Source organism: Pongo abelii, chromosome 21 (assembly GCF_028885655.2).
Source record: "Pongo abelii isolate AG06213 chromosome 21, NHGRI_mPonAbe1-v2.0_pri, whole genome shotgun sequence".
In the NCBI taxonomy this organism is placed as follows: Eukaryota; Metazoa; Chordata; class Mammalia; order Primates; family Hominidae; genus Pongo; species Pongo abelii.
Genome location: NC_072006.2, coordinates 54,018,560 through 54,034,260, shown reverse-complemented (window position 1 = coordinate 54,034,260; position 15,701 = coordinate 54,018,560). Strand labels below are relative to the sequence as shown.

Sequence of the window (15,701 nt, the reverse complement as noted above, 5' to 3'; positions counted from 1 at the left end):
GGAGCACTTGGGAGACGTTCCCCGCAAGCCTGGGCGGTGGCCGCACTGCGAGAGGGTCTGTCGCCATTTGGCGATATTCCATACGGGCTGCTGTGGGCGCCAAGCGAGGGTCGGCGGCGAGCGCAAGAACGCGGGTCTTTTGCGACGGTGCCCGGCGGCGCTGGCCCCGCCTCCCGCGCGTGCGCCCCGCCTCCGCCCCCGCCGCTGCGCCCGCTCGGGGCCGCTCTGGCCCCCGCCCGCTTCATGTGGCCCGGCCCGCGACCGCCGGCGGCTGGGAGCGGCGAGGCGGCGGCGGCGGCGAGTGGCGGCCCGCGAGGCCCGGGAGGCGGTGGCCGAGGCCCAGGCGGTGGCGGCGGCGGCCCAGGAGGCGGCGGACGGGGAGCTGCGGGAGCAGGCCCGGCCCGGCTCTCGAGCGGCCGCCCGGCTGCAGCATGCGCGCCCGCCGGGGGCTGCTGCGGCTGCCGCGCCGCTCGCTGCTCGCCGCGCTCTTCTTCTTTTCTCTCTCGTCCTCGCTGCTCTACTTCGTCTATGTGGCGCCCGGCATAGGTAGGAAGGGGGCTTGGGACCGCGGCGGCTGCCGCTCTGGCCTTGAGGGACCTGGGGAATCCCCGCCCCTCCCTGAGGGGCCCCGGCCGGGAGGCGGCCTCGAGCCTCGTCCTCTGAAGACTCCGGAGTCCTGGCCCGGCTCTCGGGGACGCCAGAACATTCCTGCCCGCCGCACCCCAACAGGCTCCCAGGATCCCTCTCCCGCGCCAGCCTCCGGCCCACCCCGCCCCTCCTAACGCCACCCTCGCGAACCCGACTGTGCCTTCATGCCCGCCCCTTGCTCCGGGACCCCCTTCCCGCTCTTGCCTCGCTGGAACTCCCACTTCCCGCTCCTCTACTCGAGAACTGCCGCTTCCCCTTCCCTTCCCCGGGGTCTCCTCGAACCCCCATTCCCGGCATTCCCCGCACCCCAGTCCCCCGCGGCGCGCCCGCTCTTCGCCGAGCCCATGTGCCCGGGTCCCAGGCTGCCCCACCTTCTGGCTCCCATCCATCCTCCCCCACTCCCCGTGACTCCATCGTTTCCTGCTCCCGTGAGCCCCCTCCTTCCCCTTTCTTCCTCCACTTCCCCCATTACATCCACTTCCAGGTCCTCCTCCCTAACTCACGTTCACCTCTTCAGTGGCCTGATCTCTCTGCCTGCCGGTGGCACCCCCCTTCCCCTTACAGAGGTCCACCCCCATTCAATCTCTTGCTAACCCCCTGAGCGTCCCATGCCTCTTCCCCATCTCCCCTCCCCACCTCGGGTACCCACAAGGGCACATCCTTGTCACCTTTGCCCCCAGCCCCCCAGACTTTCAGCCACAGCTTCTTTCTCAACTGAAGACCTGGGGAAGGGGTGCTGTCTGTGTTCTCCTTTCTTCCACTTCTGCCCTCTCCTAGCCTTGAGGGTAGATGGTGGTTTTTCAGTATTGGATAGTGCCTGCTCTGGGGACAAAGGAGAAGTTTAAATTGGCCCTAGAGAAGGGGATATGATTGGGGCCTTTGGGAAATGGTACCAGGTGAGAAGGGGAGCACGGAGGAAAGATGTAATGGGTACTCCTACTTTTCAAAGTCTTATCCTTTAAAGGAAAGGCAGTCTCTGGAGAAACTGACCCTCCCACCCCTCCCCCGCCTGCCCCAAGCATAGTCTTTTATAAGACCACAGGGCACCAGTTAGGACAGGAAGAGATCAGAAGGAAAGACAGCATGAGGGTTAAGAGCGGAGGACACAGAGGTCAGACTTGGATTCCAGTCTCTGCCCTGTGTGACCTTGGGCAGGTTACTAAGCCTTCGCTTTTCTCCTCTGTAAAATGGGAATGTGAGTCCCAATCTCCATACGGTGTTAAGGATGGAAGTAGATACATGTTCTTTAAAAGCACTTACCACTGTACCTGATGCTTGAAGAGTTTTAAAAATAAGTAAATAAAGGCAGCTATTACATGTAACTTCCAGGAAGAAGGGAGTTAGGTGGAAGGCTTAAGGAATGTGTTTGCCTGACTTGTTATCACTATGAGGAAACCTCAGTTTGTGGTGAAAAATGATCAGAAGATGCTGCTGGGGAGAGTAAATTCTGCTAGAGAAATTTTGGATTATATGGATTTTAGGAAAGGGTTGATGGTTTAGCTGTAGGGAAATGCCTTTTAGGATTGTAGCAATAACTAGTGCCATTCTCTGTTGACCTGTCAACACAGAACTAGCTGAATAGAGAAATTTCCAGATAGAGCAGGAGATCGTCTCCTGATTATTTTTTAAAGCATATTTTACTTGTGGTTAATGTTGATGTTTTGAACTATCAACTGGATCTGGGAAGATAGAACAGGCAGCATCAGATTGCCTTGTTTACAAAGTGTAATCAGGAAAAGTGTCCCTCTAGGAAGGCATAATACGTGGCCTGATGGATTTGGTGAGTAGATTGTAAAAGGGTTGGGATTCTGGCAGAACAAGAAGAGATAACTAATTAGTGGAATTAACTGAGAAAAGAGTTCATTAGCATGTTGGCTATTAGACTCTAATAAAAATGGGTGTGAAAAGATGGGATTTGGGCCTAGAGGCAGTCTTAGAACCATAATCCTTTTTTTCTCCTTTTGTGAAAGTGACAGGTACTTCTGGTCTGAGTCCATAAATCAGCTATATCTAAATGGAAAACTATATCCCACTGGGATGGTAATCACCCTTTTGATAGAAAGGTTAGAAGCCAGATTCTTCAACAGAAATGGAACTTATCAATTTAATTAAGATTCCTCAACAGTAGATTTTTTAGGTCAGGGGAACCCCTGTGTAAAGCGATGTGCTACTGCCATGCCTAGAATCCTATATCACTGATAGCTGAAAAAGAGGCAGAGCACTTACATTTTCATTAGTACTGTATCTCCTTGAATGTAAGCCTTCTGAAGGAGAATTCTACTTAGGATGGAAATTTGGTTCGTGAGAAAGGGGAACAATAAAAAAAAGGTTGTGAAGTAGTTACATTTAGCTGTTTGCCCTTCCTACTAATGATTTTTTTTTTTTTTTTTTTTTGATACAGAGTCTCACTCTGTTGCCCAGGCTGTAGTGCAGTGATGCTGGTAGCTTACTGCAGCCTTGATCTCCTGGGCACAAGGGATCCTCCTCCCTCAGCCTCCTGAGTAGCTGGGACTGCAGGTACATGCCACCCTGCCTGGCTAACTTTTAAAACAGTTTTTTGTAGAGACAGGATCTCACTACGATGCACAAGCTCTGTTGAACTTAAATTTTTCGAATGTCTAGCTTTGGACAGTGGGGTGACAAATTTTTTCGAGGTTAAGGCAATCTGGAGAAATAAAAGGTTGTTTTGTGTTCCTTGGGTTATGAAGACCTTATTTGAACAGTTATTAAAATGAGCTTAGAAAATAATACTAGGTTGGCTGGGCGCGGTGGCTCACACCTGTAATCCCAGCACTTTGGGAGGCTAAGGTGGGTGGATCGTGAGGTCAGGAGTTCAAGTCCAGCCTATCCAAGATGGTGAAACCCTGTCACTACTAAAAATACAAAAATTAGCCGGGCATGGTGGCAGGTGCCTGTAATCCCAGCTACTCAGGAGGCTGAGGCAGGAGAATCGCTTGAACCCAGGAGGCAGAGGTTGCTGTGAGCCGAGATTGCGCCATTGCACTCCAGCCTGGGTGATAGAGCGAGACTCCGTCTCACACACACACACACACACACACACACACACAAAAAAGAGAAAATAACAGAAAATAACATTAGGTTGAGCTATATGAAATTTCTGTTTTTGCAGGTCAGAAACAGTTGTATATCAGCAGTTTCATGTAGTTCACTTTGATAAATTTCCCAATGACAATTCTGTTTTCTGGCACAGTGGAAAGTGTTGGACTTAGATTTCCTTCTAGGTTTAACTTTTTCCAGTGCTTGCTTTTGATTTGCTTTGTATACCCTGTGGCTACGTTGTGCTCAAGGGCTAGAGATATCATCACTCCAAGAGTATATTACAATTATATTCAGAAATAGTAGACTTGAATTTGAAATAAGAAAAATCATGTAGCTATAAATGTTTTGAATTGTCCATGTATACTGTAACCCAGCCAAAATTTCAGCCTAACCATTAACTTAGTATTTTTGAGCTCTAATGCCACTTAATGTGGGTGACCCATATTCTAAGAGCAAAGGAAACTTTTCTTGGACTTGAGAGTCATCCGTGAAATGGGGTACCATCTCACATAGAAAATTGGATATGAGGAAAATTACTAAATAAGACTATTAATAGTGTGTTTGCAAAAAATATAAAATGCCCTCAGCTACTATAATAATACCATTTGATCCATTTAATGTTTTAAAAATACGGCTTCGTTGGGATTTTTTTTTTTTTTTTTTTTTTTTTTTGAGACGGAGTTTCGCTCTTTTGCCCAGGCTGGAGTGAAATGGTGTGATCTCGGCTCACTGCACCCTCTGTCCCCCAGGTTCAAGTGATTCTCCTGCTTCAGCCTCCCGAGTAGCTGGGATTATAGGCGCTTGCCACCACTGGCTAATTTTTGTATTTTTAGTAGAGATGGGGTTTTACCATGTTGTCCAGGTTTGTCTGGAGCTCCTGACCTCAGGTGATCCACCCACCTCAGTCTCCCAGAGTGTTAGGATTACAGGCGTGAGCCACTGTGCCTGGCCGGGAGTTGTGTTTGTATTGTTAATTTTGGAAGTAGTGTTTTATATCAGCAATTTAAAAGGAGAAGGTTGGGACAGAAAGAGAGAGAGTGAAAGAGAGAAGGTGGTGGATTTGATAAGGAACAAGGTAATAATGTTGCATAAAAACATGATGTCCCTTCTCTTCAACCCTCTACTCCCTGGCCTTTATGATTCTCATTTATTTAATCACTTGTTTCATTTGCAATGTTGAGATATCCCTATTCCCTTCAGGGTTCTGCAGAAAACTTTTGAACTTATTTATGACCTGTTAACTTAAAAAAAAAATCCGAGAGCTCAGAGTACTTCCATACTCCAGTCTGATCAGGTCTTTTAAAAGATAACAGAGCGAGCTATTTATAAATGTACATATGAGGTGCTGATTTAAAATCTTAATAAGTTTATGGTACCATCATATGGCAAGGTTGTGTAGAGGTTACTGACCTTAGCAAATTGTCGAAACAGTTACTGGTTTCAAGAGAGGTGCCTCTGCATGGTTAGGGGTAATTGTTTATGCATTGATGACTTTTTTTTTTTTTTTTTTTTGAGATGGAGTCTCGCTCTGTTACCCAGGCTAGAGTGCAGTGGCACAATCTCAGCTCACTGCAACCTCCGCCTCCTGGGTTCAAGCAATTCTCCTGCCTCAGCCTCCTGAATTGCTGGGATTACAGATACCTGCCACCACACCCGGCTAATTTTTGATGGGGTTTCACCATGTTGGTCAGGCTGGTCTTGAACTCCTGACCTCGTTCGTGGTCTGCCCACCTCGGCCTCCCATAGTGCTGGGATTACGACGTGAGCCATTGCGCCTGGCCGATGACATTTTATTAATTGAAATTCTGTTCTACATTTAAACTAATTTTTCTCTTTCCTTGATTACTGAAGAAAAGAGATGGGGAATGATTTTGACATTTTTGGCCTGCTTAGTTCCAAGAGAAGTTTGATTTATGGCTGGCTTTTGGAAGGCAGGAGCCAGTAATTCTAATCTTACCTGATTTGACCGAATGACCTTGAGCAAGTGACTTGATTTCAATGATCTGATACTTTCAAAAAATCCCAAAGCCATTTGAAAAACTAGAACTGCATCTTAGTCAATCTTTTAGAGAATTTTTAAGAAATCATACCTCAATAAAGCTAGTGAGATGCTTTCATATATAGAAAGTTGATAATTCATTTACATTCTACATAAACATTGGTCCTAAGATTTTAATTTATTTTTATCTTACTATTTTTTGAGACGAAGTCGTGCTCTGTCACCCAGGCTGGAGTGCAGTGGCATGATCTTGGCTCACTGCAACCTCCGCCTCCTGGGTTCAAGTGATCCTCCTGCCTCAGCTTCCCAAGTAGCTGGGATTACAGGTGCCCGCCACCATGCCCAGCTATTTTTTTTGTATTTTTAGTAGAGATGGGGTTTTACCATGTTGGCCAGGCAGGCTGGTCTCAAACTCCTGACCTCAGATGATACGCCCACCAAAGCCTCCCAAAGTGCTGGGATTAGAGGTGTGAGCCATCGTGCCCTGCCATTCCTAAGATTTTAGACAAAAAAAAAAAAGGCTGGGCAAGGTGGCTCATGCCTTTAATCCTGGCACTCTGGGAAGCCAAGATGGGCGGATTCCTTGTGTCCAGGAGTTCAAGACAATCCTGGGCAACACAGTGAAACCCTGTCTCCACTAAAAATACAAAAGAATTAGTTGGATGTGGTGCATGCCTGTAATCCCAGCTACTTGGGAGGCTGAGGTCAGAAGATCACCTGAGCCTGGGAGGTTGAGGCTGCAATCAGCTATGATTGAACCACTGCACTCAGTCTGGGCACCCAGAGTGAGACCCTGTCTCCAAACAACGATTTTAGAGAAGATACATGTTTTATATAATCAAATACAACTTTTCCTAATAACCACATGAAAATTTCAGATTTTCCCCATTCAAGTGTAGTCTGAAAATAGCCTTTTTTTTTTCCTTGACATGAAAAAGCCCTCTGAATCCCTCAGCACACTGAGTTTCTGAGCTTTCTAGAATGAAATACATATGGAGAAATATGGGTTACTTCACTTTAGAGAATTAAAGAGCCTTATCCTGTGAAGGACACCTTTTTTTTTGCTCCAAATCCACATGCACTCTTGCGCGCATATTTGAGTATAGTGTTGTCCCTTCTTAGGAGGAAGCCATATTTGGAGAACAGGTTGATGTTACAAAAGTAAAGAGCACCACTTTTGACCAGGACTTTGGTAATGTTTTATGTTCTCTTTGTGGAGTTTTTGCTATATTGGAAGCTAGGTCTTGGGTTTGGAGTTGAAATTTTCTTTAGTAGAAAGAAAGTGGTTGGTTTTGGATAGTCTCAACCATTCAAACAGTATTAATTACTGTTCCAGGATACCTAGCCGGCAGACGATTCTGTTCCAGCATCGACTCCCCCCACCCCAGCTGAATAGGCCAGTGGGAGCCTTGTATAATAATCACCAGGAAGGAGGGGCTCTGTGTTGCCATGCCTCTTTAGAGCTCTCTGAGAGAGTAGAAATTCCAAAGCAGCAGAAGGCCAGAATACAACTGACTTCTTGCTTCCCTAAATTTTGCTGCTTTTTAGATCTTGGAAGTATGTTAGGCACATCTAATCACATAAGGCAAAGAAAAACCTTAGCACGTAAGAAGTGAGCAATGTAATGCTGCTGAGGCCTGTCAGAGAAATAGAGAAAAAGGGAGGTTACCACTGGCTAAGATAACAGATAATCGTAAGCAAGCAGGTTGGGTGTGGGCTGAAGAGAAGAGGCAGGTCTGTGTGCACTGTGGGGAAAAGGGCAGTTGTTCTTCACTTTCTAGTAGCCAATAAAGGTATGCTTGCCTTTGCACACGAGCTATGTTTTGTAGAAAATTGTGAGGAAAAATTAATGGGATTTTAAAATCCACTTAGAATCCTGGAGCTACCCAGGTACCCAGCATTTGAGTGTCATGTTATCAGTTACGGGAGATCTTTGAATTCTAAACTTTTGACTACATCTCTCAATTTATAGATGATCATGTAAGTCAAGTTGAGTCATTAACTTGCCCAAAGTTGAGAATTATTAAGATATTCCTGAAGCACATAAAATATGGTTGAAAAGAGATCGGGGTTCAGATCAGCTTGGAGTGGGCAGATTCATTTTGTTTTCAAATAGAGGATACTACCTTTCTCAGGCTACTTGTCAGAATTAAGTAGAATATGCACGTAAAAGGGCTTAGCACAGAGCTTGACACAAAGGTCCTTATGTTTATGATTTTTTTTTTTTTTTTTTGAGACGGAGTTTCGCTCTCTCTTGTTGCCCAGACTAGAGTTCTATGGTGCGATCTTGGCTCACTGCAACCTCCGCCTCCTGGGTTCGAGCGATTCTCAATCTGCTTCACCCTCCCGAGTAGCTGGGATTACAGGCACCTGCAACCATGCCCAGCTAATTTTTTTTTTTTTTTTTTGTATTTTTAGTAGAGATGGGGTTTCACCATGTTAGCCAGGCTGGTCTCTAACTCCAGACCTCAGGTGATCCATCCGCCTTGGCCTTCCAAAGTGCTGGAATTACAGGTGTGAGCCACTGCAGCCGGCCATATGATTCTTATTGATAACCATAGGAGGTGCCCTCTTGGTCTCATGCTCATATTCAACTGAGATTAGGTTTGGGCTCCTGTCTGACTTTACCAATAACTAGGTATGAATTTTTTTCCTGTTTTCTGTGAACTGAGGAGACTGGACTATTGTGCAGATTCTAGGGTCCCTTTCAGATCTGAAGTTTCATGATTCTGAGCATGTGTGAATTGAACCTTTGAAGTGAAGGAGGAATAATTTTGTCAAGTAAAGACACTGTCTTTTAAAGTTCTGATTTCCCGTTGACTTCATCTCCTCCCCAGACTGCTGCGGTGAGAATGGTGACATGCTTGTGTGTAATCTTCAGACTTTATAGTTTCAGTCTTTGGGGTGAATGGCAAGGTCCCCACTGTGCAGTGCCATTGCTTTCGGACATTAGCCTGGGAACTCCAGACTTGGTGTCTCTACATGGAAATCTATCTTTGAAATCATTGTCACTAAGGAAGGGAGGGAAAATTGTGCTGTCTTGGTCAAAGGAAAGAAAATCAGAAAGAATTTTTGGAAATATCTTTGGGATGTTAAGACCATTTTTTCCTTTTATTGGACCATTTTTTGTCCTGTGGGCTAATCCTTTTACATTTTGATCTGCTAAGCCAGTCCTTTCCTCTGGCTTCACACTTCAGCTTTTAAGTGTGAAATAGAGCCCCAGACTCATTACCTCAATCCTCTAGGTAGTTGGATGTTAAATGAAAATGAATATTGCATTTGGATCCAGTAATTCTTTTTATATGGTGCCTTTTATACTGAGGAGCATTCCGGCTCCTGCTGGTTGCATGAATTCAGTGTTTTCCCAAGCATGGGAATCACATTAAATAATTTAGAGTGCTGCCCCTTCTCTAATTCCTCCTTTTTTTTCTCCTTTTGTTAGTTTGAGTAAGCAATTATTAGACCCTGGGTATTGTTCCTCTGCCTTTGCAGGTGACAGAGCTACCCAGGTACTTTGCAGCAACGAGAAGCGAACCTGTTCGTTGTTTCTGAGGCACCTTCGTTACTGTCATCAATTATGAACAGTTCTCTTAGGCGGTTAGTAGCCTAATTATAAAGATGAAAAATATTGTGGCGTATTGGGTACGGGAAAGAGTAGGTTGTAAGACAGCAATGTTGTGTTTTTACATGTCAGTGGATCCAGGGTATGCTCGTGAGCACAACTGTGTATTATTTTTATTAAAAAGTTGTAGGATATTTAAACATCAGTAAAGAGGTAACTTTTTCCACCCCCTCCCAAGTAGTCCTAAAAGTATGGATGATTGACATTTAAACCTTCTTAATTGTACTGTGTTGAACAATCCTAAGCTTGGAAAGATGGAGAGACAGGGTTATTTTTTCCTCACAGAGCTGCTCATTATCCCATTTTAAGTTCTACTTTCAGGAACCAAGCCTAAATTGTATTCCTGATCAGGATGTATGTATTTGCTGATTGGTAGACTTGGCTGGTGAAGGTCATAAAATAGTGTTTTCCTAAATACTGTGTTGTGTCTTGCTTATGTAATTGAAAAAGGAAAAAAATGTTTTATTCCTGTTCAGAAAAATGACAGAATTGCCAGCCTAAGGAAGTCAAACCAGATAGACCAAAAATGATAGTATACTGGCTTTAGGATTCATGATATAGTTATTTTGAATCTGCAATTTTTTTTTTTCCTGAGATGGATTCTCACTCAGTTGCCCAGGCTAGAGTGCAGTGGCGCGATCAGGGCTCGCTGCAACCCCTGCTTCCTGGGTTCATGTGATACTGCTGCCTCAGCCTCCTGAGTAGCTGGGATTACAGGCGAGCGCCACGACACCTGGCTTTTTTTTTTTTTTTTTAATTTTTTTTTTTTTTTTAGTAGAGATGGGGCTTTGCCATGTTGGCCAGGCTGGTCTGGAACTCCTGACCTCAGGTGATCCACCCGCCTCGGCCTCTCAAAGTGCTAGGATTACAGGCTTGAGCCACCATGCCCGGCTGAATCTGTGTGTTTTAAATAAAAGCATTTAATCCTTTAACTTTTTTAGAAAAGCTCATTTGACCCATATCATAATCTATATAGTCATGAGAGGGAAGTTTTCTGGATTGTAATTTTCTTGTGCCTAGGATGGTGCCCAGCACGTTGTATGTACTTAAATAGTTAATGAAATGAAAGAAGAAACTATTGTCTGGGCAGACCAGCCTCTTGGTCGTTGGACTGCGTTTACTTTGGGGAAAGGAATTAATTAATCCTGATTTTGAAGTGACTGAATTAATTTTTTCCAAATCTACTTTGTACTTTTTTCTTCTTTTGGTGGTAAAATATGAAATTTGCCATGTATCTATTTTGGTAATTTAAGTAATTAAGTGTACAGTTTAGTAGCATAAATTACATTCATAATTTTATGCAGTAATCACTTTTTTTTTTTTTGAGACGGAGTCTCGCCCAGGCTGGAGTGCAGTGGCACGATCTCGTCTCACTGCAAGCTCTGCCTCCCAGGTTCGCGCCATTCTCCCGCCTCAGCCTGTCGAGTAGCTGGGACTATAGGCGCCCGCCACCACGCCCGGCTAATTTTTTTGTATTTTTAGAGATGGGGTTTCATCGTGTCAGCCAGGATGGTCTCGATCTCCTGACCTCATGATCCGCCTGCCTCAGCCTCCCAAAGTGCTGAGATTACAGGCGTGAGCCACCGCGCCTGGCCAGTAATCACTATTTTTTAGGGTTTTTTTGTTTGTTTGTTTCGTTTTTTGTTTTTTGAGATGGACTCTCGCTCTGTTACCCATGCTGGAGTGCAGTGGCACGATCACGGCTCACTGCAGCCTCAACCTCCCAGGCTCAAGTAGTTCTCTCACCTCAGCCTCCCAAGCAGCTGAGACCACCAGTGTGTGCCAGCAAGCCCGGCTGATTTTTACATTATTTGTAGAGATGGGATTGCCCTATGTTGCCCAGGCCGGTCTCAAACTCGTGGACTGAAGCCATCCTCCCACCCCAGCCTCCCAGAGTGCTGGGATTACAGGCATGAGCCACCATGCCCGGCCTGTTAGGAGTTCTTTACGGATTCTGAATAATATTAAACCTTTAGCAGATACATGATTTACAAATATTTTCTATTCTGTGGGTTGTCTTTTCACTTTTGATAGTGTCCTTTGATGCACAAAAAAGTTTTTAATGAGGCCCAATTTACCTAATTTTTTGTTTGTGCTTTTAAAATACACTACTTTGTAAATATTATCACTTACCTTTTGCTCCCTACAGTGTGCCCATTCTTTTTTCTGCCCATGAAGTTCTTTATAAGCTACTGATGTGATTTTTGAGAAAGCAGGAGTCATGGTTTTTTTTGTTTGTTTGTTTCTCTTGCTCTAATGTGTTTAAGTTTGATGCTGTTTTCTTTCTTTATTATTCTCTGTCTTTATTTATTTATTTAGATTCAGATTCGGCAGGCGACATGGGATTTATATTTTGCCATACAGGAATGAAAGGACATGATGATTTCGAAGATAGGGAAAAGTACATTTTGTTTGGTATTTCCTTTTTTTTGTTGTTTTTTGAGGCGGAATCTTACTGTCACCCAGGCTGTAGTGCAATGGCATGATCTCAACTCACTGCAACCTCTGCCTCCCAGGTTCAAGTGATTCTCCTGTCTCCGCCTCCTGAGTAGCTGGGGTTACAGGCACATGCCACCATGCCCAGCTAAGTTTTTTATTTTTGGTAGAGATGGGGTTTCACCATTTTGGTCAGGCTGGTCTTGAACACCTGATCCACCTGTCTTGGCTTCCCAAAGTGCTGGGATTACAGGCAGGAGTCACCACGCCCAGCCTGTTTGATTTTCTTAGCCCCAAATCTCCATTAACCAGCATCATTTATGTTTTGGTGTTTAGTATTAAGTAGTTACAATAAAGACCCTGAGGCATGACTTTGAGTTTGGTGTTGTGGGTGTTTTTTTTGTTTGTTTTTGCCTTCTAATTCTTTGAAAATTAGTAATGCTTTATTCACCAGAATATTCTGTTTCCCCATGCCTTCCTCGTCCACAACACAGGCACAGGGTGGCAGGTGGTGATGAGAAACAGACTGCCAAGATGGTCCCTAGATGACTAGGAGGGGCGTGATGTGCGCACAGGGTTTTTTTTTTCTATTATCCTTTATAACATCAGAAAATGATGTCAAATGCTGACGAATGAGGAAATAGAAAAATCTAACATGTAAAAGCTACTGGATACCCACAGCTCTGACTTAGTAAAATTTGACAATTTGATACATATTTTTTTTTTCTGATACCAGCTGAACTGCAAATGTATTTATCTAAATGTGAGTGATAAAAATGGTGATTAAAGGCAGGGGTGGGTACTTAGAAAACTTTTATGTTCTGGTGCCTGTGATAAATGAGAAAAAATTACAAACTCGTCTTTGCATTTGCCTGATTTTGCTATTTTCTTATAGCTAAATTCATTAATCTCTGTGTAACACCCCTACAGTGTGCTAGACTTGAAGGGTACAGTGATGAACAAAGCAGACAGTGTATCGCTGTTATTTTTTAAGTCTTCTAAGGAGCATGGCTTCACTTTAGTAAATTTTCAGTTTTGGGTGATTTTATATTTCTGGACAGATGTGTTTAATTGAGGGCCAATTCATCTGGTGTTCAGTTGGAGTTAACATTCCTTGATTGCCAGGAATAATAGTGAATACAGTAGTCACTCCCTTATCCAGAGGTTTACTTTCTACAGTTTCACTGAGGTCTGAAAGTAGTATTAAATGGAAAATTCCAGAAATAAACAATTCACAAATTTTAAATTGTGCATCATTCTGAGTGGTGTGATGAAATCTTTCACCATCCTGCTCTGTCCCCCTTTGTCTTGCCTGGGATGTGAGTCATTCCTTTGTCCAGCATACCCACGCTGTATACACATTTAGTAGTCGTCTGGATTATCACATCATCATCATGGTGTCACAGTGCTTGTGTTCAAGTGACCCTTATTTTAATTTTATTATTTGTAATACTTTTAAATTTTAATCTTATGGCCAGGTGTGGTGGCTCATGCCTGTAATCCCAGCATTTTGGGAGGCCGAGGCTGGAGGATCGCTTAAGCCCAGGAGTTTGAGACCAGCCTAGGCAACCTGGGGGAAAACTTGTTTCTACAAAAATACAAATAAAAATTAGCCAGGTGTGGTGGCACATGCCTGTAGCCTCAGCTACTTGGGATCGCATGAGCCTGGGAGTTTGAGGCAGCAGTGAGCCATGATCACTCCAACCTGGGCAGCAGAGTGAGACTCTCTCAGAAAAATTAATTTTACTTCATTACCTTTATTATTGTTATAATTGTTCCATTTTATTGTTGTTGTTGTTGTAAACCAAATTGTAACACCATTTTATATTTGTTGCAAACCAAAAAGTATCTGAGACAGGTCTCAATTTATTTAGAAGTTTATTTTACCAAGGTTAAGGGCATGCACCCAGGCCCAAGGTCTGTGCCTTTCTCCAAAGATGATTTTGAGGGCTTCAGCATTTAAAGGGGAAGAAATTTTAAGAAGGCGTGGTAGATAGGAGGCAAATGGTTGCAGTCTTTTGAGTCTTTGATCAGCTGTTCACATGTGGCGGGTGAGGATGGGGGGCGGCAGAGGAATAGTCCCTTATGCATTCATCTAGCTCAGTAAATCTACATTTTTACATAAGACAAAATATACTTACAGGGCAGAGGAAGTGATCAGATTATGCATTTATCTCAAGTAAGCAGAGGAACGACTTTAAGTTCTGTCCTTTGTCCCATACCTGTGAAGATAAGCTGTCAATTTACGTTGTCAGGGTGAAATTCAGCAGAGTGGTTGTAGGGTAAGGATGTTGGGGTCCACAAAGAATTTCCTATTGGGCAGATTGTGAGGGAGGTAGGTTTGCATGATGCCGTTCCTACCTTGACTTTTCTCTTTGACTTAGTGAGTTTGGGGTCCCCAAGTTTATTTTCCTTTTACATTGTTATTCATCTTTTACTGTGCCTAATTTATAAGTTAAACTTTACCATGGGTATGTGTGTATAGGAAAAAGCAGTGTATTTAGATTTGGTACTACCTGCAGTTTCGGGCACCCACTGGGGAATTTCAGAATGTATCCCTTGAAGATAAGGGAGGGCTACTGTATGATTCATACACAGTTTCAGATTAATCATGTCCGATGCAGTCAGATGCTTGATGGTTATATGGGGCCTGGTTTGTGGGCAAATGACTAGTGGGGTTTTTTTTTTTTTGCCCATTTAGGATTCGAGATGGGTTTTAACCTTTTAAGTTACAATTAAGCGCTTTGTGTCATACAGTATGTATACAATAATGCTTTGAAATGGCTAATCATGAATGTATTAATGGTTTGTCTTGTACTGAAACCTGAAATGTAGATGAAAAAGTTGATAAACATAAGGCAATCAGTACTGATTGTCATTGTCATCTACCCCAGTACATTCTAAGTGGGGTAGATATAGTAATTCTTATATGTTGCTATTAACATCATTTCTGATTTTTGATTAGAAAAATATCTAGGTTAATGGCTTTCTTATTGGTTTCAAGTTTATGATAAAAGCTATACCTTTATGTCTTGAATCTGCTTGCCAGTCTTTGCTTTGAGAGGTGGTTTTTGCTTAGGCTACGATAAATTGTTTCATCTTTTCTAAAGAGGGATGAGGAAGTATTTACTTTGTGAAATTGGAAAACCATGTGGTTGGTGTGGAAAATAAGCATGTTATTAATAAACAGCTAGTCTTGTGCTCCATACTCTTGGATGGAAGGTAGAAATAACCTTGCATCTGTTGCTGAGATTTAAAAAAATAAAAAGCTAGGCTACTTCCCGTACCTTCCTCGTCCACAACACAGGCACAGGGTGGCAGGTAGTGATGAGAAACAGGCTGCCAAGATGGTCCCTGGATGACTAGGAGGGGTGTGATGTGTGTCCAGTTGTCTGGACAGGGCAACTGGAATCCTTCATTGTGTGGTTCATGCTTGTGTGTGTGTCTGAATGCGAGAGTGGGAGGAAGTTCAATGTTTTGGCTTTGGTGTGGGATTAATTTTCTCTTCCATTGTTAATTTTGCATACCTTATTTTTTCATTCTGGTTTAAAGTATTAGAAATCTTAAGATTTGTGTGAATTAGAAGATTGGGATTTATTTGAATTTCATTTGGCACTAGGGAAAATTCACTTTAGGTAAGAGCTACTTTTTGGGTTGGCTTTATGTTCAAAGCAGTTTTTTCCTTAAGAGTTTCATTTTATTATGGAAATTTTCTTTTTTTTTTTTTTTTCTTTTTTTGAGATGGAGTTTTGCTCTGTCCCCCAGGCTGGAGTGTGGTGCCACCATCTCGGTTCACTGCAACCTACACTTCCCAGGTTCAAGCAGTTCTCCCGCCTCAGCCTCCCGAGTATCTGGGATTACAGGTGCGTGCCACCATGCCCGGCTAATTTTTGTAGTTTTTACTAGAGATGGGGTTTCGCCATGTTGGCCAGGCTG

The 15,701-nt window shown here is 43.7% G+C and overlaps 1 protein-coding gene across 1 annotated transcript in view; it reads left to right on the top strand.

Annotated features, from left to right (window-relative positions):
* The first annotated feature begins 200 nt into the window (after positions 1 to 200).
* B4GALT5 (beta-1,4-galactosyltransferase 5) overlaps positions 201 to 15,701 on the top strand; it is an 81,399-nt gene continuing 65,898 nt past the window's right edge. Inside the window, exon 1 of the mRNA XM_024238908.3 lies at positions 201 to 546. Coding sequence (XP_024094676.1) covers positions 432 to 546 — 115 coding nt within the window. The 5' untranslated portion in view covers positions 201 to 431. The remainder of the gene's footprint in view (positions 547 to 15,701) is intronic.